The sequence below is a fragment of the Pleurodeles waltl genome, chromosome 5 (genome assembly GCF_031143425.1).
Source record: "Pleurodeles waltl isolate 20211129_DDA chromosome 5, aPleWal1.hap1.20221129, whole genome shotgun sequence".
Classification (NCBI taxonomy): Eukaryota; Metazoa; Chordata; class Amphibia; order Caudata; family Salamandridae; genus Pleurodeles; species Pleurodeles waltl.
Window position 1 is genome coordinate 1401862102 of NC_090444.1, and position 27829 is coordinate 1401889930.

General features: G+C 43.1%; 1 protein-coding gene across 3 annotated transcripts in view; it reads left to right on the top strand.

Moving 5' to 3' along the window:
* COL12A1 (collagen type XII alpha 1 chain) overlaps positions 1 to 27829 on the top strand; it is a 307200-nt gene that overhangs the window by 112511 nt on the left and 166860 nt on the right. For all 3 annotated transcript variants that reach the window (XM_069235673.1, XM_069235672.1, XM_069235674.1), the window contains 7 exons: positions 378 to 507; positions 15946 to 16091; positions 17996 to 18125; positions 20137 to 20276; positions 21879 to 22008; positions 25305 to 25447; positions 26288 to 26420. In XM_069235673.1, the coding sequence (XP_069091774.1) occupies positions 378 to 507; positions 15946 to 16091; positions 17996 to 18125; positions 20137 to 20276; positions 21879 to 22008; positions 25305 to 25447; positions 26288 to 26420 (952 nt within the window). The remainder of the gene's footprint in view (positions 1 to 377; positions 508 to 15945; positions 16092 to 17995; positions 18126 to 20136; positions 20277 to 21878; positions 22009 to 25304; positions 25448 to 26287; positions 26421 to 27829) is intronic.

A 27829-nucleotide genomic window follows, 5' to 3' on the forward strand; every position in this document is an offset into this window, starting at 1 on the left:
CAGAAATATACAAACTACTGGTGTATTCCAGATGAGCTAAGACTAGAGCCCACACCGAACGCAACCTAAGATAATGATAGTCTGCAGCAGGAACACAAATATTCCCCCTGCTCCCACCGCTGAAAAGCTCAGATTGACCTTTCTATGCACATTATTTCAATGGTCACCAATACGGCTCTACATGCTACTCATCCTGACATAATGGTGATCTATCCCGCTGCTTTCTCCTGAACTACACGGGTGCCGCTGTCTTTGTGAGCCTAATACTGAAGTTACATGTACAGACGTTATTGTCTATGGTGTAAGTCAGTCATGTCTGAGTTTGAGCTGGCTTAATAGCACATTTCTTAACACTGATGTTCTTTATTTTTATACAGGTGTATGTACAAGGAACTCAAACTACCACAGTCTTGGTCGGTTTGAAACCAGAAACAGAATATTATGTCAATGTGTATTCTGTAGGAGCAAATGAAATCAGCGACCCTCTGGCTGGGACAGAAACAACATGTAAGTTCACCCATTTTGTATTTTAGAGATCCATTGTGTTATCCGTGCCTGACAGAAATTATCTGCACTACGTTTCACAAATAATCACGAGGTTTATGGCTTACAAAGATTCATTTTGTCTGTGTGTCTTTGGTGTTTAGCATGAGCAAATAAAAGCATCTGGTTGCCGTAGCCAGATCCATCAATCTATGAAGTGGTTGCTATGAGACTCATTTATGTGCAACCTCTTGGAAGTTTCCTTATGCTGGGGCCACTTATTGACATCAGGTTTCTGTTAAAAGATGCGAATGTCAAAAGGAATTCAACTGAAAAACAGTATCTAGCATCAACAGAAACATCACAGTGTGAATCCACTGCTTGTTTTAGCCACCAGTGTAAATTTCTACTCAGTGATTAATTTTTGGTTGTGAGTAATGAAGCTTTTAAAGGTTGTGCCACAGCCCTGCCTCTAAATTAGAAGAGCCTGACATTAGGAGAAATAAACAACATTACTCTTTAAAAAGTAGATCCAAGGATTTCTAACAGACATGTGCTTCTTTGAGTATATGTGTTAGTATGTGCCCATCTGGTAGAGTACATCTGCATGTGAGGTGTCTTTTCTCAACCCTGAATTACTAATGAGATCAAAAAAACAAAGCTCAAGCTTTCGTATATTTGGAAATAGGATTATTAAACTAATACCATTTTATTCTGTTTAATTCAACTGCATAATGCAATTATTCATGGACACCTTGACCTCCTGCCTATTACTGGCCTTACAGCACTATACATTCAAATTTGAAAATGCATTAGAGATAGTCTATGTTATAAAATACAGAAGCAAAGAGAAGCTCAAAATACAGGTTTTAGGTGGCCACTCAAAACGTCTGTAGTATTGCAATGTGTACCAGGGTGTTCACACTTGTCAGTAACATTCTGATCCATATCAAATCTAGAAGTACTTCAGATGCATTCACACACTCTCTTTAATACTATGACATTGTTTCTTCCCACTGTTCTATTATGCTACTTGCAGTTTTTGGCCATTGTTCCTTATCTGTCTTTTCTGCCCATCCTTCATTACTTTTCCTCTCCTCGTTAGTTTTTGTAAAAGCATTGCAAAAGCATCGCCCTATTACAAATTACACAAAAAATAATATGGTGGAAAAAGAATTTGCCCCCCTGATTTTCGAACTGCTGCTGTCTCAGTAACAGGACCTCAGATCTCCTTCCCTGAGACAACACAGCTGAAATCTAAAGGACACAAACATTGACATAGCCAATAGGTCTCACCTTTGGGACCTTATAAGTATTTAGCCTTGCAGCACATTAAACCTTTAACCGAAATAAACAGTGTTTGAGCATTCCTTCGTACACATGGCATTAGACTGTAATAGTCAGAACATCCCCTAGAGGGCACCACAATAAAAATAGCATTTGGAAGAAACATGGTCATTTAACCATATAGTTAGCCCCTGGAGGGCATGGCCATATGAACAGAAAATAGCAGTGTCATTGCAGTGTAACCACATATTCAGCCTCTAGAGGGCATAGTGCAGTACACGCTCTCAGGCCTAGCAGGCCTGCTAGAATATTATTACAAACAAGGCCCTTGTAGCACAAACTACTCCCAAATATAAAGCTAAAGTTCCTGCCGTGAAAGAGCTTAAAAAGACATTGAATGGTGGGAGAGCTTATGACTTTGAGGTCCCCCCAAACCTAGTGCTGAATGTTTTGGTGGTGGTCCCATCATCCTAGGGCCACCAGAGGCAGTTATGGGCAAAAATGCATTGTGGAAGGAATTTCCCACAAAGCATTATGGGGCGAGTGTTCCGAGTGCAGTCAATATTGTAGTATCAGCTCTCCCGCTGTGCCAGGGAGAGCAGCATTGAGAGTTTCCCTTGTGTTTTTTCTTTTCAGAGGGCACCAGTTTGTATATTTTTCAACTGCTAAACTTGGGAAGAATTTAGGAATAGGGCTGCAAGTTTAACCGGTGCTCATGTAAAGCGCTCCAATCTTCCGGTCTAGTTCGCGCTATATAAACCTGCAAAAAATAAAATAAAAAAAATAATAAAAAAATTCTCCTCCAGCTTGCAGCCTTTGTCAGGTGCAGACAAAGAAAGCAAGATGCCAGAGGAAGAAACAACATTCCGCCATGAGCGTGAAGCGGAGAGCCAAAAGAAAAAAGTAGTGCACTGACACTCAGGTATATGGCCAATTGTGCAATAATCTATGTAACAGGGTTTGTCTCCAAGGCGGTAACAAAACAGCTTCAAGGTGGGACACACCTAAGGCATATACCTAACAAACCAAAGGAATTTTGAAAGGCATGCCAAGGATCGAATGAAAGTGATGGGCTTGGTGAAAGCACACAAAAGTAGATTACAGCATGCTGAAAGACAGCGCATCCTAATAAATAGAATTACCCATCCCTTGGGATTGAAATCTTGATGGTAGACTTACTCAAGACATCCATCACAAGTAGACATGGACTGTGCCCACTCTGCATTTGGCCCATTTGAAATTTCAATTTAAGAATGTTGCCTTTTCTCCCCATGTGCATCCTTTTTATCAGCCGGTCGTTCCTTCTCTTTTAAAATACTGTAATGTTACATACGTTGGGCCTCTTAATTGTCTAAAATTCCCGGTTCTGAAACTCTGAATCTCGAATGGTTACTGACAGTATAAGGCAGACACATATTTCTCCTGCCATGGCCAATCTGCATTGGCTGCTGGCACATGGAAACTCATTTCATAACCTTCCGTACTGTATGCAGGTCGTTTTCATGAAACTTGCCTGCTTTTCACGGTAATCATTCTGAAACCTTTCATTTCAGAAATCCCATAGGGCAACAACTTGTAGCACAAAAGGATGTGAATTAATTTAGTGCAGCCGTGCTCATGATATGAAAGGGTGCTGCAATACTTATTGACAGCAATCCACACTGAGTCCTAATTTATTGTTTAATATCATATGCTTTTCCTTCAGAAATGACACGTTTTCCTCCATTTTAACTTCTCATGGGGGTTCGCATTAGCATCATGCCGCTAACGGAATCAATGGTAGAATCAATGGCAGAATTTCCCCTTGCTTTGTAGGAATGCATGTGGGGAAATTGACATACCAATGGTGGTGATTGTCATGATTTCTACATTATCGTCTTGCAATGTACCGTTTTTCACTAATTCAAATTGATGGGGACATCTGACCTCTATTCTCTGAATCATTTCCTTACATGTGCACGCGCTTCAACTCCTTGTTGCTTGGATATGAGGCTTCACTTACATTCTGGTTTTGCTTACCTATGTCTGACTTGCGCCCAAATACAACTTAGAGTTAAGAGTGATCTCCCTTGGCTGGCTTGCTGGTAGTCTTTTTAATCAGAAACATGACAGAGTTACTTTACAACTGTCCAAAAGGACATTTGATCACATCTTAAGAAATTCTTTTAATTAACAGTGTGAAAACTCCTCATTAATAACAATGTTTTTTCAAGAAAATGGTCAACCGGCTCCACCTCACCTCACTGTTCCGTCCTTTTTTCGTGAATTGCCCAGCTATATTACTTTTACATCTGTAGGGTACCATTCTTATGTTGAAACAGCAGGTTTTGCTTTGGAAACAAACTGGTGTCTTGGGTTTTTTATTCTTTATATAATTATCCTAGTGGATGGGCAATATGTGTTCGCTTTGTAGGAGAGAAAATCGCATGCTGTGCCCCTCTTTAAAATATTTCACATTAGCGCCTTGAGCTCCCAGGCATCCTTGACAGATGGAAATTACCGGAGGCGTCTTCGGATAGTATCATAGGCAGTTTACAGCGCTCTGAAATCTCCAGGTAGATCAGAGGTGATTTGTGGCTCTCGTGGAATGTAGTCCAGACCTCAAGCACACTCCCACCACCTGCTCCTGTGAACTCGAGGAACACCTGTCAGCTGTGAAATGCAGAACATTAGCACCGAGGCTACCGGGTGCAATCGTCCTCTCATTTGGTGATCTAGTGTCTCATGACAGTGACAGAGGAGGCAATGAAAGGAAACGTGAATCAGCTAAACAGTAATTCACACACATACGTGAATTTCACAAAACGTCCCCTCGGTGAAATTTAAATTACGCTGCATAACTTGCATAATTTCCATGTTACACTTGTTAAATGAAACTCCTGAAATGACGCTCTAGTCAATCAACAACCCCAATTTCTTACAGACGCCATTATGCCACATGGCGTATTTATGTCAGCCTTCTTGGCAAACATAGCCCAGGACCGTAATTTCATATAATTTCCCCATAATTTCACTTTATTTCGTAAAAGCAATTGACGCAAATTTAGCCCACACCTTAGGTACTGGAGGCAGTATGATAGAGTGTCTTGGTGCAAGATGCAAAAGCCGCCTTGTTCCCCAACTCTTTACCTCTCATGGACAGTTTGGCAGTGGAGTGAAATGCTTAATGACAGTCCTAAAATAAGACATAAATATGACACAAACATATTAAGGAACATTTTCACGGGACAACAATATTTTCATGCTCTGATATAATTCCTTCCATCTTTTATAATGACATAGGCCCTCAATGAAAGTGACCACGGAAATGTGCCTTTATTTCCTCATCCTTGGAGTTAATGGAGGTGCTGGTAACCCTGGAGGTGTGTAAAATCAGGCATTTGTGAGATGGACCCTCAGGGTCCACTAAGTAATGGGGAATCAGTAGGTCCAATTATGAGTCCACAAGAAACTTATGAGTATTGTCTGAACTTTCACCCAGAGATTTTCACTGCTTTAGTAGCCACAATCTCTGAGCAAAAGTAAATCGGTGCACAATGTTCCCTCTGATCTCACAATTCCAATGGAGCTCGTAACTGGCATTACTATACCCATCAGAACTAAAGTGGACACTCACAAGAAGGGCCTTATTGGTTCTGTTTACTTCACTTTTTTTACATTCTTTCACCATCTTTTTATTAGTACCAGTGTTTTTTTTTATTCCACTGCCATGGGGAGCATTCCAACACAATGAAAACACACACACACTAACTCTCTCTCTCTTTCTCTCACCCCCACCCCCCCCCCCCACCCATTGGTTGACACTTATGGAAAAGGATATAGGACAGCATATGACCTTGGACTATAGTCTTAAGTCAGAAGAATATTCATTATAGGTTTATTGAGACAAAATTCAGGAGATTTTCGAGTAATCATAAACATCAGCACAAGTCATACATGTACATGATTATCCCTCAACACTAATCTCAGGGAATCATCCTCAGCACAGGCAACTGCCTCTGTGTTTGTGATTTGTGTGTGTGTGTGTATTACTACATCAAACATTTATTATTTTTCTATACCAGTAAAACTTTCTCTGGTGGAGAAAACCCTGAACTCTAAAGCTGCCTCCCTAGCAGTGTTTGTTTTTCATATATCTAATTGTACATACACTAGACTCTTGGCAGAAAGAATAGATTTTCAACAAACCCTACTGGCAGGAGCTTTGAACATCTATGAAGTTCTGACTTTGTGACTATTTACTACTTTCCAGTTGGCATCTTCCTGCCTTCTCCCAGAAATAAGCCTCCTCCTGTCCCTACATCGACTGCTGCATTCGTATTTGCTATTCCAAATTCGTGCGTAAATGTCCACAGTTACTGACTTTGCGTAAGATTCTGCCATTGTCATCTGTTGATGGGCTTGTTTATGCATAAAGTAGTTATGAAACACACGTTTAATCGTTTAGTGATCGTTTGACTCATAAACAGTGAATAGTGTCTCTGTAATCCAAAGGAATTACCCCATAAATAACCTGAAAATGTAGCATACCTGCGAGCAATACCGCTAATCGGTATAGGAAGGCGTCCATCTTCCAGTGTCAGTAGTTGAGGCAGGGCTCGAGATCATAGGTCAAGCTATTCCAATTTATGATGAACTACCCTCCTCTCCGAGACATGTCTTAGCTTGTGATTTTTCATTATTCTGTACAGCTGCCCTCTTCTGCCTATTATGTTTGCTTTTATGTACATCTGACTCCTCAATTTTGTGATTCACTTCTTTTCTATTCCTATATCCATGATTAAGCGCTTCATTTTTATTAAAAAATCACATTAAATAATTTATTGAGTCTCGAATTGTCATGTTCGCTGTGAATCATTATAATTCTTTTTTGATATTCGGATTGCAAGGACAAAATTAGAAATGCGGGCATAAAACAAAGCAAATGAACAATAGACAATTGATATATAAATGTGCTACTTTGCCCTGTTCAATGTTTCCTGCTACTTAGTGACAGGTTATTCAGTGTGTTCCTGTTTTAAAAATATATACAAAGGGAGAAACAGGACGCAGTCGTGCAAGAATGCTACGTTTATTAGGAACAAGTGCATGTTTTATTGTTAGCTTTCGACACCACACAGGCCCTCATGGAGTTATGAGGAAACCTTTTACTGCCATGAACGACAGCAGCCAGCACATGAAGTTTAGTCTGACTAACACGATATTGCCTTGGAGTCAAGGAGTAAAAACGCCAATTTTTTTTTTCCCCGCAGGGCCATATTCATACATTTACACCTGATACTTATTACGCATGATACGCTCAAGGCAATGGCCCAAGTTACTGCTTGAGCCAAGCTGCAGGCCTGGAGCTCTGCTCTGGGACCCTCAAGTGGTCTCCGTCTCCAAGGGCAGTGGAAGGGTCACGCACATCACAGAATTAAAACGGCTGCCACATATGAATGCGCTAAGGTGCTTGAGATTTACAAGGCAGACCGCATCTGCAAAGTATGTGATACAATGCCGTGAATATTTCCGTCCCAGGTATATAATTAATTCTGGCAGCTTGTGTGCAGATGATGGAGGCTTCAGCTCGTTTATATGTTCTTTTATGCCAAAGTACGTTGTAGAACTAGGACTCAACAGCAAGACGTCTCAGTTATATTTTCAGTGCGTTAGTTAGACTGAAAACAGCAAACCAGTAAAAAATACCCTGAGAAACATTCATTTTAATCACCTGGTTTTAGAGGAATAATTGCTTTCACAACAATCTGAGCCACTTGTCCGAACATTTTGTGAACCATAACAACATTACACTAAATATTTTGCTAGTGTGCATACATCCTTACTTTTGTAATAAATGTAACATATTTATCCAATCTATGAACATTTGGGCGCTTGTGACAGTCTAGCTGATTGTCTTTCGTGTTCGGGTCGTATATGTACAGAAAGAGGACCATCTGACCGGTAAGTGAGCCCGAAAGGGCCACATACCTGCCGTTTGCATCTGTGTATTGCACTGTAGGATGAAACGGTATGGATTCGTGGATCAATGTGCATACACCCCGGGAGTATGTGCTGTACCTCGAAAAATATCTATATGGGCCTCAGTGGGAGGCACAGTGGTGAGGCCCACTGGGGGACAGGTGGGTGTCCTGGAGGAAAGCAACATTGATCCCCTGCCGGGTGAGATACTGAAGGACCAACTTGCCCTTGCGTGGGTTGTTGATGCCCCTGATGTTCCACGTCATGAGCTTAAGTTCTAGCGAAATGTCATGGTCCCTGTGTGTCTGTATGGAAAGAAGCAAGATGGATGTGAACCATGTGCACCTGTTGTGTTAGAAATCCAAATCTGTGATGATCATACAAAAGTAGCATCATATTAACTAACAATGCCGTACCCACACCGGACCCAGCAGTGCCCAGAGAATCCCTAGAAGACTTGAAAACAACATCCACTTAAACAGAAACATAACAACACAATAAATTATTGTAAGGGTGATACACGCCTGGGGGAGGGCATTGGTACGTTAACCAAGCCCTGTGATCATAATAGGCATAAGTATTTTTGATGCTGTGGAAGGAAAGCAAAATGTCAAGGAGACTAGTGTCCAGTGATTTGGCTGGATCAGCAACGCCTGGGGTGAATCGGCACATAGGTGTCAGAACAGCGTCAGTGTAATCAGTCAGATGTAGCCAGTTCAGACTCCTGAGTCATCTGATGTTATGTGTTAGATGACACTGGGGCTTTGTCACAACTCAAGGAATTATCTTTCCTGTGTAGTTTACAGAAGGCCAACACATCCTCCGGATTATCAAAAAATCGAGTCTTGCCATCTAGCAAATGTGAGTTCCAGTTTGCGTAGTGCAGCTTTTGCATCATTGAACTTGCGGTGGGAACTTTGCACAGCAATAGCGTAGTTGGGGTAGAATGAGAGCTGCATACCCTGAAAGGTAAAGGTGTCCGACTCACATACCAATCTCAGGACCACATTGTGGTCACAACAATTAAGAAATCTAGCAGGACAGACCATGGCTGGGTGGTGGGGTGGTCTAGAGCCCGGGGACCTGTATGCCTGCTTCACTGTAAAAGTAGAAGAAAATTTGTCATGGGCAAAATTATCAAGGAGGAGGAATCTGATGAAGAGATCCATATAACCAGTGTCCGTAGTTTTTGTGAGGCCAAGAATGCGTAGATTATTTCATCAAGATCATGTCTCGAGATCTTCGTTCTTTATTGCCACTTTTTTTTAGGATCTTTTCAACTTTTTCCAGCCGTTTCTGTATGCCTCTGGTGTCAACCTCAAGGGTCCAAATGTGGTCTTCAGAACCATCACGTCACAGTTTTTGGTGGTGCAACCGTTTACCCATGCGGTCCAGGTAGGTAGTTAGGTTGTCGAAATGGCCATCAATGGCTCAGAAGCCTGCACGCAGCTCATTTTTAATGGTGGCCATATCTGAGGAAGAGTCGCCACCGGGCGGGGGTCAGCTGCCCCACCTTCTGCACTCTCTGCAAGACCTCTACTGTCAGAGTCTCCCGCATGCTCAAATAGCAGGGTGCAGTGCTTGGGGTCACCCTGACCTGTAGTCAAGTAATGGGCTTAGGTATCTGTCGTATGCAGGCAGGAAACAACTCACCTCCATGTTGGCAAGCAATCAGGCAATGTGCACAGTGGTACAAGTACCGGTCCTGTCGGGCCGCTCACGACAGTGTGAACAAACGATGTTAAGAATGCGAAGCCTTGAGGGGAGCAGTCACAGTCCATCCCAGGCCTCTGCCCAGCCAGCCCAGAAAATACAAAAAGTTGCTAGAGGAGGAGAGTGCAGAGCAGCCATCAATGTTGATGTTGAGGGCAGGCTTATGGTAGGTGAGTATTGTTTAGGTAGTTTGACCCAGTCCTCCTGGGCGCACAACTGAGGGGGGAACCGGGGCACCCCCACATCTTCTCATAAGCTGGTGATACATCTAAGCAGCAGTGTTGATAAGGTGCCAGTGTTGTCCCCCAAACATTCATGTTACCAAGGCTACACAAGGCCCAAAGGCCCTCACCCTCTCACCTGGATCTCCAACAGGTGTCTCAACCACAGCAGTAGCCTCAGGCCATGCTCCTCTTCATGTAGTCTTTGCGGCAGCTTCAAGGGGTGGTGCACCGCAAGCCCGGGTGTGCCCGCACCACCAGCGTTCCCACAGGTGCAGACTCTCAGGTGAGTGCTATTCTGAGTTGGCTAGTGGGGGTGGTCAGTCACCCAGCCAATGGATCTTTATTGCGTGGCCGTGCTCGGCTGGCCGTCCCGCACCACACAAGAGTTCACTGCCACTGTCCCGGGTTCGTCATTCTCCCCCTACTGCCGCCGAATACAGCTGTAGGGTAAGCAAGGTCCAGACAGGTCACAACAAGATCTAAATGTCCCAGCAGGAGGCACTGTAGCCTCGCCTCGGGCTCACCCGTGGTCCCTGTCACCACAGGGCCACCGAGGTGGGCCGGGCTACAGGCTGTAAAAGTATATGGCAGTGCTCAGCCGTGAGTTGCTTCTCTATCGGAGGTGGCTCAACAGCATCCGAGAGATTGGAAGCACATTTCTCCCCCAGTCGGTGAGGCCATGCCACAATATAATTTACTTTGCAACAGCAATCGAGGGCATACAGTGGCCACGCCCCCAGTCAAGCTGATTGTCAGTCACTGGTTTTAAATACGCTATACCCAATTAGCAGTAGCTCGTTACCATATCTTCAAATAAACTGGGTATCTTTCCAGCCAAAACCTCACCTTGGCCTTTGGAGAACTTTATTTCAGAAACTGTAGCTGGCAGACGAATCAACAATACAATTCCAAGAGGGGTGTTGTAATGGGCTTGTCTCATGCCACGTCTTCCTGTCACCATGGTGTCCAGCAGAATCCTAGTGTAAAGAAATGGCTCCCTGTTGCAGTTACCCCCCACTTTTTGCCTGATACTGATGCTGACTTGACTGAGAAGTGTGCTGGGACCCTGCTAACCAGGCCCCAGCACCAGTGTTCTTTCACCTAAAATGTACCATTGTTTCCACAATTGGCACAACCCTGGCACCTAGGTAAGTCCCTTGTAACTGGTACCCCTGGTACCAAGGGCCATGATGCCAGGGAAGGTCTCTAAGGGCTGCAGCATGTCTTATGCCACCCTAGGGACCCCTCACTCAGCACAGACACACTGCTTGCCAGCTTGTGTGTGCTGATGGGGAGAAAATGACTAAGTCGACATGGCACTCCCCTCAGGGTGCCATGCCAACCTCCCACTGCCTGTGGCATAGGTAAGTCACCCCTCTAGTAGGCCTTACAGCCCTAAGGCAGGGTGCACTATACCACAGGTGAGGGCATATGTGCATGAGCACTATGCCCCTACAGTGTCTAAGCAAAACCTTAGACATTGTAAGTGCAGGGTAGCCATAAGAGTATATGGGCTGGGAGTCTGTCAAAAACGAACTCCACAGCTCCATAATGGCTACACTGAATACTGGGAAGTTTAGTATCAAACTTCTCAGAATAATAAACCCACACTGATGCCAGTGTTGGATTTATTAAAAAATGCACACAGAGGGCATCTTAGAGATACCCCCTGTATTTTACCCAATTGTTCAGTGCAGGACTGACTGGTCTATGCCAGCCTGCTGCTGAGAGACGAGTGTCTGACCTCATGCGGTGAGAGCCTTTGTGCTCTCCGAGGACAGAAACAAAGCCTGCTCTGGGTGGAGGTGCTTCACACCTCCCCCCTGCAGGAACTGTAACACCTAGCAGTGAGCTTCAAAGGCTCAAGCTTCATGTTACAATGCCCAAGGGCACTCCAGCTAGTGGAGATGCCCGCCTCCTGGACCCAGCCCCCACTTTTGGCGGCAAGTCCAGGAGAGATAATGAGAAAAACAAGGAGGAGTCACTGGCCAGTCAGGACAGCCCCTAAGGTGTCCTGAGCTGAGGTGCCTCTGACTTTTAGAAATCCTCCATCTTGAAGAAGGAGGATTCCCCCAATAGGGATAGGAATGTGACCCCCTCCCCTTGGGAGGAGGCACAAAGAGGGTGTACCCACCCTCAGGGCTAGTAGCCATTGGCTACTAACCCCCCAGACCTAAACACGCCCTTAAATTTAGTATTTAAGGGCTTCCCTGAACCTAAAGATTTAGATTCCTGCAACAACAAGAAGAAGGACTGCCTAGCTGAAAACCCCTGCAGAGGAAGACCAGAAGACAACAACTGCCTTGGCTCCAGAAACTCACCGGCCTGTCTCCTGCCTTCCAAAGAACCCTGCTCCAGCGACGCCTTCCAAAGGGACCAGCGACCTCTGCATCCTCTGAGGACTGCCCTGCTTCGACGACGACAAGAAACTCCCGAGGACAGCGGACCTGCTCCAAAAAGACTGCAACTTTATCCAAAGGAGCAGCTTTAAAGAACCCTGCAATCTCCCCGCAAGAAGCGTGAGACTTGCAACACTGCACCCGGCGACCCCGACTCGGCTGGTGGAGAACCAACACCTCAGGGAGGACCCCCGGACTACTCTACGACTGTGAGTACCAAAACCTGTCCCCCCTGAGCCCCCACAGCGCCGCCTGCAGAGGGAATCCCGAGGCTTCCCCTGACCGCGACTCTCTGAAACCTAAGTCCCGACGCCTGGAAAAGACCCTGCACCCGCAGCCCCCAGGACCTGAAGGACCGGACTTTCACTGCAGAAGTGACCCCCAGGAGTCCCTCTCCCTTGCCCAAGTGGAGGTTTCCCCGAGGAAGCCCCCCCTTGCCTGCCTGCAGCGCTGAAGAGATCCCTTGATCTCTCATTGACTTCCATTGCGAACCCGACGCTTGTTCTAACACTGCACCCGGCCGCCCCCGCGCCGCTGAGGGTGAAATTTCTGTGTGGGCTTGTGTCCCCCCCGGTGCCCTACAAAACCCCCCTGGTCTGCCCTCCGAAGACGCGGGTACTTACCTGCTGGCAGACTGGAACCGGGGCACCCCCTTCTCTCCATTGACGCCTATGCGTTTTGGGCACCACTTTGAACTCTGCACCTGACCGGCCCTGAGCTGCTGGTGTGGTAACTTTGGGATTGCTCTGAACCCCCAACGGTGGGCTACCTTGGACCAAGAACTGAACCCTGTAAGTGTCTTACTTACCTGGTAAAACTAACAAAAACTTACCTCCCCCAGGAACTGTGAAAATTGCACTGTGTCCACTTTTAAAATAGCTATTTGTGAATAACTTGAAAAGTATACATGCAATTGAAATGATTCAAAGTTCCTAATGTACTTACCTGCAATACCTTTCAAACAAGATATTACATGTTAAATTTGAACCTGTGGTTCTTAAAATAAACTAAGAAAAGATATTTTTCTATACAAAACCTATTGGCTGGATTTGTCTCTGAGTGTGTGTACCTCATTTATTGTCTAGGTGTATGTACAACAAATGCTTAACACTACTCCTTGGATAAGCCTACTGCTCGACCACACTACCACAAAATAGAGCATTAGTATTATCTCTTTTTACCACTATTTTACATCTAAGGGGAACCCTTGGACTCTGTGCATGCTATTCCTTACTTTGAAATAGCACATACAGAGCCAACTTCCTACACCTAGCATTGCTAAGATTCTGAGAAGAGTGACAGTGACAGTATGAGGAGAGCTACTGGGCAGGCGAGGGAGTCTCACACTGGTGGTTGGAAATAAATAAATATATTAAGAAGTTTGTAGGAGAATGAATTTACTACAGTTTGGCGACAAGCGCATTTAAGAAGTGACCTTCTGACCCTACCAAGACAGTCTACTTCTAGATCTGTGGATACTCTGCCAGGCAAAAGCACTGCTGAGGTGCTACAAGAACTGCCACTCTGCTGGACTGCTGTTCTGGAATAACTGCTTTCTTGCTATGCTGACCTGCTGCCTGCTGCTCTCCTTGCCTGGGTGAGAAGGACTGGAATCACATCACTTGAACCCAACAACCAGAGTGATTCCAAGGGCCTGCTGATTGGCCTTCTGTTTTCTGACGTCTCAGGGAGACAAAAGACTTCCAACTCACCCACTACAACACCTGTACTCTGCCATCTCTGAGTGTTGCCCTACCAAGTGCTGCCAAACCAGTGGGTGTAAAGTGCTGCATCAGCAAGAATCCCCACATCGACGCCGTTGCACCACTCAAAAACAGCCCATGTACATTAATGCTGATGCACCGCTGCTTCTGCAAGGATTGAGGCCTTTGCATCGCCTACTCATCTATGACTTTGTGCGACCCGGAGCCAATGCATCTCCTCCAACCTAAGGTTCGATGATGACTCATCACCTCCTTTGCTGGTCGTATCTCCCTTGATGTTGACGCAAATTGGGTACTTTTCATTGGGGTAAGTCTGATCCTTGTGTCCGATCTGCGCTCCATCATGGTTGGCCTGAACTTTTAGATTTGACCAGGTCTAGCACGACCAGATGGCCCTAGTTGGTGCTGTATGCTTTTAAGCACTACAATTCAGTGTATAATTTAAAAAAATCATAACTCATGATGCACTTATTGGATGTTTGTCATTGTGGTCCTGTTCTGTTCATTAAATTCAATCCTATATTTCTAACCAGGTGTGGTATCTTTTTATGTGGTGTTTTCAATTTTTTACTGTCTGAAGTGTTGCACAAATGGCTTAACACATTGCATCTTAAGCTAAGCCTGACTGCTCTGTGCCAAGCTACTAGAGGAGGAGCACAGGTCAATTCACAGTGTGTTTTTGACTTACCCTGACTAGGATTGTGGTCCCTGCTTGGACAGGTGCATACCTCTGCCAACCAGAAGCCCACATTCTAAAAGTGCTCCTTTCCTATTGTCCAATCTTGAATAGACGAAGCTTCTAGAAGCTGTTGCTGGACAGGGTTGGCGGGAGGGCACAATCTAATGAGTGCGCTGTATCCTCTTCAGAGTGAGCCCAATACTCCATCCAGCCAGTCAACCCTTTTCGGTATCACCTGCAAGAGATATTGTATACAGCAAAGGGCTTGGAGCCCACCAATTGCTCTCCATTCACTGGCTTCATTGTCACTCTTATTTGCTGCCTCCTAATTGGCCAACACATGCTAGCTTCACTTCTTCCTTAGTGTGGAGCATGGACCAAGTACTGATTGCATCATCTTGATTAGTGCCCTTCCACTGCTTCTGCTGTGATTGAAGTACTATTTTTACTTGTCTTAATTCTTCATGTTATGTTGCTTCTTCCCTTCTACTCCACCCCTTGTCCATGTTGCGTTTAAAACTCCTTCTTCCCCGTTTTCTGTGTTTGTTTTTAAAGCCCCTCCCTCCCCACCTATTGTCCATGTTGTATTTTACCACCCCCCCCTATAATTTGTGTGGCTTTTAACCCCCCTCTCTCCCCCGTTTTTTGTGTTGCTTGTAACCCCTTCCACCTCTTCCATGATGCTTCTTCCCCCTTGTCCATGTTCTGTTTAACCCCCTCCTTTGTCTATGTGGCTCTTAGTGCCCCCTCTCTTCCCTTGTTCATGTTACTTTAACCCCATCCCTTGTCATGTTGCTTTTAACCCCCTTCCTTGTACATGTTGCTTTTAACCCCTCCCATCACCATATGCCATAACAAAAAAAGTGAAATGAGGGATCCAGCTCTATCCGCGTCATAGCGCTTTTTAATTGCCCACCTCTCTCCCTCCTGTTGTCTGTGTTGCTCATTCCCTCTCACCTTCCCTTCTGTTGTCTGTGTTGCCCATCCCTCCCACCATAAAAAATTGATATGATGAGGCCAGCACTGGCCATGTCATAGTGTTTTTTTGGCAACTTTTACCCGTAGTGCACAGCAGCCGCACTGCTATATAACATGGCTAAAAGACATTAGTCTTGCCAATAGCTCTATTACTTTGGTTGTTTCTGTTTGTGTTATTTAACAAATATTCATTTCCATTTCTCTGGAAAACACCATCTGAAAATAATCAGAGAATAGCATAACTGGCCATACATTTTAGAGGTGTTGGCTTAATCAACAGAACATATTGGTGTTGTATTGATGTTATTGATTTGTGTCAAGTACCCGAAGATGATCTGAGATGTTTTTGAAGAAAGTGACATTTTTTTGCGGTTTAGTAACCTAAAACCAGAGTACATAAAATGTACCAGACTGGTAAACCGAGTATCCTGTAAAGTTGAAAAAAAAAAATCTGAAAAAAAATGTGAAAATGAAACATATTTTAACTTTTTTGACAGTGCCTATACCATCTGTTCGAAACATGAACCTTTATGACATTGGGACCACAACGATGCGCGTAAAGTGGGAAGCTGCTGCTGGGGCGACTGGTTACCAGTTATTATATGAGCCCGTTAATGCGACGATCCCAGCGACAGAAAAGGAGGTGAAAAATATAAAGCATGCTCTTCAGAAATGTTAAAACCAGTGTTTACATTATGTGATGCAAGTCCTTGAGTCTGAAACATATTAATTTGTGGTTGTAGTAAAATAACGAACCAGTAGTAATGCTCTTGTATTCATTCATACTTGGCAGAGGAAACACTGTCTAAAGCCCTTATGAGAAAAACATGTTTTGTTCCTAACTGCTATGTGTACATTTGTCAGGCATATTTGCTCATGTTACTTGCATATTGGAATAGGTTGAGATTAATGAAACATAAACCTAACCAGTAAGCGCCAGTAACCACATAGTGGTAGAGATTTAGGGGCATATTTAAGAGCTCCTAACGCCACCGGAATGTCACTTTTTGTGACTCTCTGGTGGTGCTATGCCCTGCGCCATATTTATAAGGTGGTGTCAAGCCACTTTTTGTGGCTTAATGTCACCTTGTAAATACGGCCCCTTCACACGCAGCACTTTGTGTGAAAGGGACGTGCAATGGGTGTTGTTCTGGGCGTGCCACAGCAAAACCCATTGAATTTTGACGCTGCCTCAGATTTACGAGTTTTCGTAAACCTGAGGCAGCGCCAAAATCTAACGCCACCCCAGGGGTGTTGTTAGAGTTGCACAATGAGGAGAAATGGTTTCATTTCTCCTCGATTCATGCTCTTTCTGAAAGATCAAATCGCCATTTAAGATTGTTTTGGTGCAGGAAGGTGTTCCTTTCTGCACAAAAACAATCTCCCCCTCAACACAGCCATCGTTGCACTACGGTGCAAGGGTGGCTGCTTTGGCTCACTTCAGCTAATTTAGCACCAGTGCAGGGGGAAACACAAGGGTGTGCCGTAACCTAGTAAATATGGCACATCCTTGCATTTTGAAAACAATGGTGCACAATGCTGCCAAATTTGGCACAGCATCGTGCACCGTCATTTTCCATTAAATCAGGCCCTTAGTATTCTAATAGGATCTTTGAGCTGGAAGTGGCTTGAGGTTATTTGAGTGGCTAGTCAACAGTTCTACTCCCTTGATTATGAAAAAGTTATATTTTGGGCATACATTTCTTGGTTTAGAGGCTTCTGTTTTATTGGAAAGTTTTGTGTGAGGCCATCGATTTTTCTGTAGAATTGTTTAAGTTAGGACAGGAACTGCCTTTCTAATTAAACATGTGAACTTTGACCTCAAAGGAAAAAGTGGTAATTCCTTTTAGTCTGGGTACAGCTGAAAATGTAGTCTGTGTTTGAGTGTGTAATAAAGGCGTGTTTGGAAAATATCTGTTAATTACACTGGACTAAAAGTAAGAGATCTTAAAAATCTGCTATCCCCAATCTTAGTGCTTCAACAGTGAGTGAAACTCCAATAAATCAGACACAATTGTTTTCATGTTTTCTATAGACGCAATTGATATGATTAGTACTCACAGTTGTGACTTTACGAGCGTAGTGTTTGCAGAGTCCTTCATTGTCATCATGTCACTAAATACCAGTAGATTATTAAAGGCCCTGAATCCAAGTTATAACCTGAGCTGCAGGTGAGTATAGCCCAACAGTAACTGGCATACAACCTCTGCGTGAGGCAAAATGTTTATAAGGCTGGCAGAACATTCCAGCCATTGAAGGTAGCAGGTTCTAAATTAACAAAGGAGAAACAGAAAGACAAACATTGGAATGTTGGAACAGAAGGTTTATAGTGACCATTATTAGCCCTGAGCCACTTCATTGTTGTACTTTGTGGACAATCTTTTACAAATAAATAAATAAGCGTAAAGAAATGAAATATTCGTCCACTATGCCAGTCATGATGCAAACATTGACACAGGCAGGCGTTGTTATCATTTGCGAAGAAACTGGGAATGAAAAGTAGTAAGTAATTAGTTACCTAAAATGGCCTCCTTTTCTACCCCACAGATGCGTGTTGGTGCTTCGGTGACTGATGTAAGGCTGGAAGATTTAATACCCAATACCGAATACACTGTGACACTATATGCTACCTTTGATGAACTCACCAGCGACCCTCTCACTGCTCAAGAAGTCACATGTATGTTTTGAGACATCTTTGTTATAATGCAGTACAGCTAACATTTGAGAGCTCAAATGCTGCGCTCCTCTCTTATCAACAGAATCCACCAGTTTTGTTGCTCCAATTGGATCCATTTGTTGCTAACTCATGGCACTTAAATGGCGTGAGAAGCACAGTCAACTTGGTGCCATATGGCCCTCTTTGAATATATATGTTCTCCTTCTCTCAGGTGGACAAGTCTGTTTAAAACAGTGCTAGTTTATTTTTGAAAGGGTCAGAAATAATGATTTCAGATGCGTGAATGTAGACATCTGTGTCAAAGTATTGACAGGCTGCAGTGGCTTTCAGGAGGCATGTGCCTTGATAAGTTTGCACTGCCAGCATGTTTTACCATTACTCCATGGGAATATGGTTTTCATGAGGCAGATTCCGACCCCCATGGCCCCTTTCCACTACCTAGTTGATCAGATTAAGCATTTACTTACGCAAACATATTTTTAGCAACATATTAGGAGGGGAGTGGGTAGAGAGCCAACGTGACTACATCTGTAGTAAGTTATTTGCAGTTCTGTTCTTCGTACCCATCACATGCTGTCAATTAGAGGCAGCATCCAGTCACTGGATCAAAGGGAAATGTTTTACAATAGGGGGAGAATGACAGCGGATATGACAATATTGTCAAAATTGAAGATTATTCTGTAAGTACTAGCACATGCCAAAACGTTTGCCCTCAATTGCTGTCTGCTCTCAAGATGTACTTCCTCAGCTGTTTTGTTACTGAGACACAAACTGTGTGAGGGTTTTATACAGTGGTCAAGTGGGCGGGATCGGAGGGTCCTTACGTGCCCATATTTTTATGATTTATGAAACACCGTTCCCCTACTTTTTGTAAAAAGACAACTGCCCGGGAGGGTTAGTTCTGATAGTTTATATGCTTCCGCTGAAGTGTCATACAGTGAGTCTCCTGTGATGCGAAACCGAAGTGGGGCAGGCAGCAAAACACATCTTCCTGCCGGGGGGCCTACTGCCTGAGAGACATGCAAATGTGCTCAACGAGTTAATCTGCAAGTGTAAAAGATGCTTTAGAGCCAGTACTGGCTTTAACCTACCTAATCACTCAAAGATTTGTGATGACAAACACGGTATTTTGGAGAGCAGTGTCTTTTTCACCAGTGCCATCCTTTGGGAGTGCAAACAGTTTTACAACTGTGCTGTGGAGTGTGTGTTTTTAATTGTGATTGTATTTATATTGCGGAAGGAACAGTAATGTAAAAAATGCATTATATACACTCTAAATATTTCTAAAATCTATCTTTTGGAAGCACCATTTTTTCTTAAACATTTTGGGCATTTTGTAGCAGTCTATCTTATACTGTGTGTAATGCAGGTTTACAATAATGAATTAAATATTCCCAGTGCTTTCTGTCACAAGCTGTGACCTTGTAGCACTAAAAATACAAGTCAATTTTCCCCAATGTACAAACCAAGACTTAATTCCGTGGCTCTCTGATTACACACAGACCACTGAATTGCATTAACTAATGGAGGTTTCAAACTGTACTATAGCGCATTTCCCAATAAGTAACAACTTTCTTATTTATTTTTCATTTAAGCTGCACGTTTTTTCATATGTCGCTACCTGACAGTGAAAGACCAAAAAAATGTGAAGAATATTTTATTTTTTTGAGCCACATCTTTGACCCCGCTCCCACGCTCACTGACTCCGCCCCCACTGCATGCAGCTTCACAGTTCCTATACTTTTTTTTAGTGCGCTTCCACCGCTGGTTATATATCATCAGAGGCCTCCACGCATGGTCAAGTGTATTGATACCAACAGAACGCGTAGTGTACACTTCACGTACCCTGAACCTCATTTTTATAATCCTCATTTTAATTGCTTTCATTTTATCTGCTGATTACAAGTTAGGAAGCTGAGAAGGAGGAAGAAAAAACACACAAGTTCTTATTTTTGATCGCCTTGCTCTGAGAATTAACATTAGCATGATTATTTTTTGTTTTTACCCAAAGTGCCACTGGGCGGTGCTGGAAACCTAAGAATCAGAGATGTTACCCACAGCAGCATGAGAGTTTTGTGGGATGCTGCTCCAGGAAATGTTCGAAAATACATTGTGAAGTACAAAACAGATGAAGAAACGGACTTCAAAGAGGTATAGTATAGCAGGACAAAGCAGCATTTAATTCCCCCTAAAGATGCGTTGAATGGTTTGAATTAGAATTTGGCTAAGCAGTTTGTTAAGCTTTTGGTCAACGTGAAAGCATGAAATAACTGCTTGCAGAGGTCTCAATTTGGATATAAAAATCACAAGATTTTAGAACAAAATGATTCTGAGAAAAAAAACGCAAATTGATGTAGAGGGGGGTTTCAGAGGAAAAGCTACAGGATTCCTGTTTGATAATGCATTTTTTCCTAAACATCACAAGCCACTTCACAACCGAATAAAGTGCCTCCCCCAGTGCTTAATTTGTGCTTGTTGTTTCCGGTGCGGAGCACCAGCACCTATTTTTGAGGGCTGGCACTTAGTCTTCTGCCTCAAGCATTTACTGCGAGCAAAAGACACGTTTGGGAAAGACGGAGGAAGAAAAAAATATAAAAGCGTCACAATGAGAAAAAGCAGAAAGCTGCAAGAGTGAGCTGAAGGGGCAGGGAGTGGCTTAAATGGATTGAGGAGGCCCGAGATGGCTTCAGGATTACGCTGCCTCATTATTCCGTGGTCGCGCATTGAATTGCAGCAGCCGCGTGTTTAAGAGGAGGGCTATGGGCACCGGCACCTTTTTATTTACAAATTAAGCACTGTTCTACCCTAACGCTTTGAGTACTCTATAGCAGTTGATGCTGCACTGAGACACTAATCAAAATCGTGTAAACAGAATATTTTTTAATTAACTAATACAAGTGACAGACTTCAATGGTAGCTTGCTGAGCAGATGGTAGTTCGGTGTCATGAGCAGGTGGCAATAACATCAACTGGATCCACTAAGCATTGCTATACTAGTGCCCAGGCTGATGTCATACTTCAACTTTACCTCTTCCGCTGTTGCTGTGAAATTATAATGTTTCTAAGCTTTCATTTTATGGCAGTTGCAACCTGCAAAACATCACCATGATTTTACTTTAATGGCAGCAGTGCTATCACTGTGGCTTCTGCTATTACCAGCAGCTGTTCCTTTTCCCCCTGAGGCTGCTGGCAGCCGCCTGGGTGCTGTTCTAGTGGCAGTCACTGTACACAGAGAAGCACTACACAAGCACATGAGTACAGATGCGCTGCTGCAGGCACATAGGTAATTAGAGAACAGGTATCGTGGTTCCTCTGTCTGGACTAGTCTACAGAACATTGTCTCTAAGAGAGAACCGTGGTGAGAAGGATCCCACAAATCAGTCTGCAGCAAAGGTGAACAGGGGTTCGCCCATGCACAAACTTGCTACTGGCGACCCTGCTTCTGTAGGATTGCATAACACTCAGCTCTAAACTAGAAGGCTTAAAAGCTCTGAGGAGGTTGCAAAGGATAGCTGGTGACATTCCATCATATCAATATTTAGCACAGGATTTGAGATACTACCCCGCAATTCTCTAAAAAGTGTGCTCTCTCTCTAAACGCTGCATGGCCTAGTTGCCCTAAGCAGCAGATATGTTGCTAAGCCAAGGCTCTTTGTGTTAGCGATAGACCCAGCTGGCCTTAGACCTTAAGGTTGTTGATTTGACTGGAGACCAGTTTTCCTCACATGTACTTTGTTAATGCTGTTTGCTCAGGTGGAAGTCGACGGGAGGACAACAAGCACAGTACTAAGAGATCTCTTCTCTCAAACGGTGTACGATGTAAATCTTTTAGCAGTGTATGATGAAGGCGTGTCTGCACCAAGGATCGGGCAAGCTACCACAGGTGCGTTTTCAAGACAGCTGTTCTATTTACATGCGTAAATATTTAGTCATTCTCAAGATTGTCTATCAGATTTTGATTAGAGAGATCTGGCATACATCGCTTTTTATACAACCTAAAGAATTGGGAATGACTAGCCTCTTAGGGGAATTCATTCTGCGCAATGTGCTTTTGGAGTGATCACGAAATAATAATAAAAACAAGTGTTCTCTGTACACTGCGCATTTTTTATATTTTTGTTATTTCCTAAGTTTCACATGGACTGTTTGCTTTGCAACAATGTATTAACCTGCTCGCTGGTTTATGATCTCATTTCGAGTTTGACAACAATCGCGGTTGCCCACCTTATTTAGATTGAGAGATAAATGACGGACAGTGTTACTGACAGCAGCGCCTCAGCAGGCCCCTCTCTTCGGAACCTGTGACCTAATGGTCTGTCCACCACAGGGTATTAGACCACGTTGTCTTTCACTCCACCCGATTATTGGGTCAGGAGACCCACTAGATTTTCCTACTTAGGACTGCCGTTTGAGGAAAGCCCCTGCACGCCAGGCCAATTGATTTTAGTTTCTCAAAAACGAACTCCCAATTTAAAAGTTTATTCTCTAAAGCCCAAAAAAATCATTCCAAGTGGGTGCAACAAACATGGCGCCCATTAGTAAAACTTTTCAACCTGCAGAGCAACTACAGCACCTGCTGATGCTCTGAAGGCTGAGAGATTCTCAATGGCAGGAGTGGATCTCAGTAGGATGGCTGGTCCTGTGGCAGGACCACCTGCCAGGGTCTTAATCATTCTAAACCCTATGTACAAAGAAAAGAACAGAGTAATTGTGGTTGGACCTGTTCCCGTAATGCACATTAACCTATTGACCAAACGTGAAACTGTTAAATAAATAAAGTTAATATCCAGAGCCAAACTCGGATATACACATGTTTAATATACCTAAGATACATTGAGAATAGATCATTTTGATAAATTAATAGTTAAGTGACAAATCACACTTAAAATGTTGATGGGCAGATAATGGCCTAAATCTTTTCAGGAATCTTCTTTACAAGGTTTTGTGCATCCCATTGGAATGCAGATCGTAGGAACATTCTCGGATAAATGCCTAGGATAAAGTTACCTGTTTTTTTTTTTATTGGTCTTTCCAAAATACGGGTGTGAGGATTTTTCTGGGATACCTTGGGTTTTCCACTATGTATTTCAATGCTCCATTGTAAAGGCATATATGAAAAAGACATGCTATTTTCCAAAATACTCTTGGCTTCAGTAGGAGCCAATTAAGTGTGATAGAAATTTGATTCGTGGTACCAACTTTCGTACCACATTTAGGACCTCCTTAGAAGGGAAACGTTGTGTTTTGTGAGTGCCAATGAGGAGATAGTTATTATGAAGCCTAACTAAGGCTAAGTATTGAACAGTTGTTTTAAAGTCAGCTTCTGTGATATATGACTTTACACTTCACAAGAGTCTGAGTTTGTATCATGTAATTGTTTGCTAAGGGAAGAATGTTTGACTCAAGATTGAAATTTCTGTCAAGCATGATGCCCAGGGATTTCATTTACTAAAATAGGGCTTATCAATTTAAAATATAGAATGATTTGAGTCAAGATTTGACTGAATGGGACTCTGAGAAGAGGAAATCATCAATAACTCAATTTTTGAGTAGATTTATTATAGATTGATTGAAGGACACCCAGCACTGAATGTCTTTGAGGTTCTGAGAAAGTAGATATCAGTGAAAGAAGTTTTCAGATATAGTTGAGTATCATCAGTGTGTAAGTGACATGATGTGTTTGAATGCTGTAAAAAAGAGCCGAGTGGTTTCATTAAATACATTTGAAAGTGCTGGGAGAGAAGAGAGCCTTAAAATATTTCTTGTCTAAAGGGGTAATGGTTGGCTAGATTATGGCTTTGGCATCTTTACCCCATCATGATACACACCAACTACGGACTGTACCACCCTTTGAAATTCATGTATGAATTTCAGTGGAGCCAGCTGACTTAGCTATCAAACAACCGTGAAAAGTCTATGAGGGTAAAGAGGCAAGAGTCAGCATTATCATGATTGTATAGTACATTAACAATGAATTGGAGTGTAGCTGTCTCAATGCTGCATCTTATTCTAAGGCCAGGCTCTAGTTCATCAAGTAAGATATTCTCCGATATAAATTGTTTGAGGGAAGATGAACATAGTTTTCCTTGCCTTTAGCCAAACATGGTAGGTTCAAAACCGGGCAAAGGTTTTGGTAGTCTTCCAGCTCTGCACTTGATTGCCTAATAAGTTGGGCCGACTGGACAGACGTAGACAGCCAAAGACCTTCTCTTCACACCAAAATGTGTTGATAATGAAAGTCCAGTAAGGAGGTGCTCTTGTCTTTTAATAAAGTAGGAGGGTCGAGTGGAGGAATGCAAGAATGGTCTGTGGTTAGTGTTTTCTCTATGAATGTTGTCCAGACATCAAAAGGTTTCTGAATAGGTAAATGGTGAGCCTGGATATTGGTCAGTGAAAGTAAAAGGTGTTGGTATCCCATCACCCATTATGCTGAAGCAAATACACATGTTATTTAGGTCTGGGAAGAATTTCAGTTATGCCGGAGTAATGGGAGTAGTTTCGGTAATTTCACATTGCTCTTTGATGCTCGCATAATTTGGGGGTACAATCCCACCCTGGGATCACATTTAGCGAGCACAAGCAGCTGCTCATGCTTGCTAAATGTGTTCTGCTATACTTAGTGCTATTTGTAGCACAAACATAAATTCTTGTGTACATTCATGACGAGAGGGTGCATTTTGTGCTAAGAAAATAGCGCTAAATGCCAGAAGTAAGTTGTGGAAAAATCCTACCCCAAAAACACATTGTGAGCAGCTGCTCACACTTACTGATTGTGTTCTGCTGCATTTAGTCCTATTTTTAGCGCAAAAATGCATCCCTGTGTCCATTTTAGATAGGAGGGGGCATTTAGTTTGCCGAGATACAGCGATATACGCAGAATTACTCTTCGCACATAATTCAGCGTAATCTCACAGAACTCTTAGGTAATTAATCATGATTATCATACACAAAATTATACGAGTTATGCCCACACCTAATATTATCTACTTTTACCTCTTCCTATTCTTCTTTTGTACAGTGGTCAAACCTGCATAATATAAAAATTGTTGCGAAGTATTAATGAAAAGTCCACAGTGCCTGTCTGCTATAATTGGTTAGATCAGGGATCTTGGTTTTCTTCTTTTCTTAGTCTGCTGCTAACAATCATACCTGTGTTGTTTAAATGTTTCCTCCTATTAGATCCTGTTCCAGCCCCCCAAAATCTAAGATTCTCTGAAGTAACAATGAACAGCTTCCGGGGAACATGGGACCATGGTGCTCCAGACGTGGCTCTCTACAGGATATCCTGGGAACCTGTTGGCAACTCGCAAAAGAAACTTGAGGTATGAAACTTATCTTTTTTATTGCATTCCAGGTACAGCAAGAAATGAGATTTTTTTAATAACTGGAAGTGGAATTTACTTTAACAAGTAGTTTTTGCTTCTCCGGATTTGTATCGGGATCAAAGCTTTCTGATTGACTTGGTAAATCTGTTAAGCCCTGTTCCTTATTTTTTTCTGGTCCCCTCTGCATTTTCACCCAGTGTGCATGGCAGTCATGTAAGGCCAGCTAAAGTATTCCATGTAGTTTGATTTTTTTGTCAAAATATGAGCCATGCTCTGATGACAAATAGACTCCTCGCTTGTACCCCCTTCCTAAATGGGTGTGCCTGCTGCCACCATAACCCAAGCTTTGCAGTGACTGACAGTATTGGCAGCATTATACTTGCATATGCAAAGACTAGTTCTCTGAGGTGACCACCAATCATAAAATATGGACCACCCTTCTGCGGGTCGTGATACAGGTTTCTGGCACAGAACCTAGTAGGGCAGATCAAAATGCTCTTTTGGATGATAAACGTTGGCGTAAAACCAGTGATTATGAATATGTGCCAATGACTGCTAACCTCACACTTGAAGCCGTGTTTTCACTCGGCCACTGCTGAAGGAGAGGGTAATGCACAAAAAAGGACTATAAAACAACTAAAACGTCCCAGTAATGTTGTAGGATTGAAAGGGGGCACTTCCGCTAAAATAAACATTGATCGGATTTAAATCACTTTTGAATGCTGCAGTTCAATTAATAATTCCAATAAACAAACAAGTCGCAGTTTAATGCAAGGATTATAATAGCATCTAATAAAAAGACACAATTGACCTTCCCTTAAATGTGCTTTTTCTCAGACGATTGTTGACGGTGATAAAAACACCATGGTTTTTGAAAACCTGGACCCTGACACAGCCTACCTGGTTGCTGTTACTGCAGTTTATCCAGATGAGTCGGAAAGCGAGGATCTTACTGGCACCGAAAGAACATGTGAGTATTAAGTCACTGGGTGGCATTATCTTGCTACACAAGAGAATCCAATAAAATAAAACGCTATATTTCTATTTAACATATTTTCTGTTTTTATTTTTCAACAATAGTATTATTGACTACCAAATACAAATGAGTGCTCATTAAATGGAATCATACCACTAAACATATCTTACACCCAGTGATGGCTGGCACCCCAAATATTTGTGGGGCAGCACTGAACAGCAGTACCTGGTCAACGTCATGGCTTGTTATAAAAATAGTTTTTAATGAACCATGACTGAGAACTCTGGTGTTGAGGCTGAAGGCATCAGTGGGTTTAAAAGAATAAAATGAAAATGTACTCACCCACTGCATGCACTGACTCGCCTCTGGCCCCCTTGCGTCAGCCCCTTGGGGCTGGTCTGGTCTGCAGGCTGCAGCAGTTTGAATGCTTCTCTCATTCTGCTGATAATGGTAGCAGCATAAGAGCAGCAACAGGATTGGCTGAAGTGGGCTGAGCCGATGCTCCTGCAGGTACTGGGGGCCGGTACCTGTTCTCCACCAAGCTGTCTGACAGCTAAGTAGAGAGGTTTACACTGTGCATGTCAGGCTGCCCATCGCAAGACCACCGGCCAAAGTGACATGTGCACTGTAAACGGGTGGAGTGAGCACCACTTCCCTGCTGCCAGTCAGCTGCAGTGGCCCTGCCCCCAAGCAGGGCTCAGGCTGGGGAAAGGGAAAAGTAAAATGGTAATAAATTCACTTTATTACCATTTTATTTTTCACCTTTTGTGGCACTGTCAGCATGTGGGCGACACTTCTCAGCCCTAATGGAGGGGCTGCCAGTGCCTACACCATCAAATATTGAGTTATGTATTCATTACTAATAATTCTGTTGAAACAATCAAGTTCTTCTTTTAAGTTTCTTAAAAGGTTTGTTTACAAAGCACAGGAGTGTTTTTCTGTGGGCTGGTTGTTCTGCGAGTTTATTTGAGATGTGCAGAAGGAGCAAACCTGGGAGAAAAGCATATTTAAAGAAACCTGTTCTGGAGAAAGTTTCTTCATAAATCTGTTCCCTTCACTTTTTTAAAATGACTAGAATTCTCTAGATTTCAAATCCATCCATCCTTCGAACAAATTTCATTCAGTCTTTTTTTTTCTTCTCCAGGATCACTGAGATTCCCTTTTAATGCAGGAATTTCCTCAGTTCATGCCAACAAACCCTGCTTGCAAACCTCCAGTTGCCCTAGCTACAGCCTCTTTTTTCTCTTTCTTCATCACTTACCTTATACCTTTGTGAACACTCTTTCTCCTTCCACTGTTTTCCCTATTCCATACTCCTGCGGACTCCCTACTACCTCTACTGCCAAAATGTCCCTAGCTTCTTTAACACTTCTTGTATCATCATGCCTCTATCCCTATTTTTA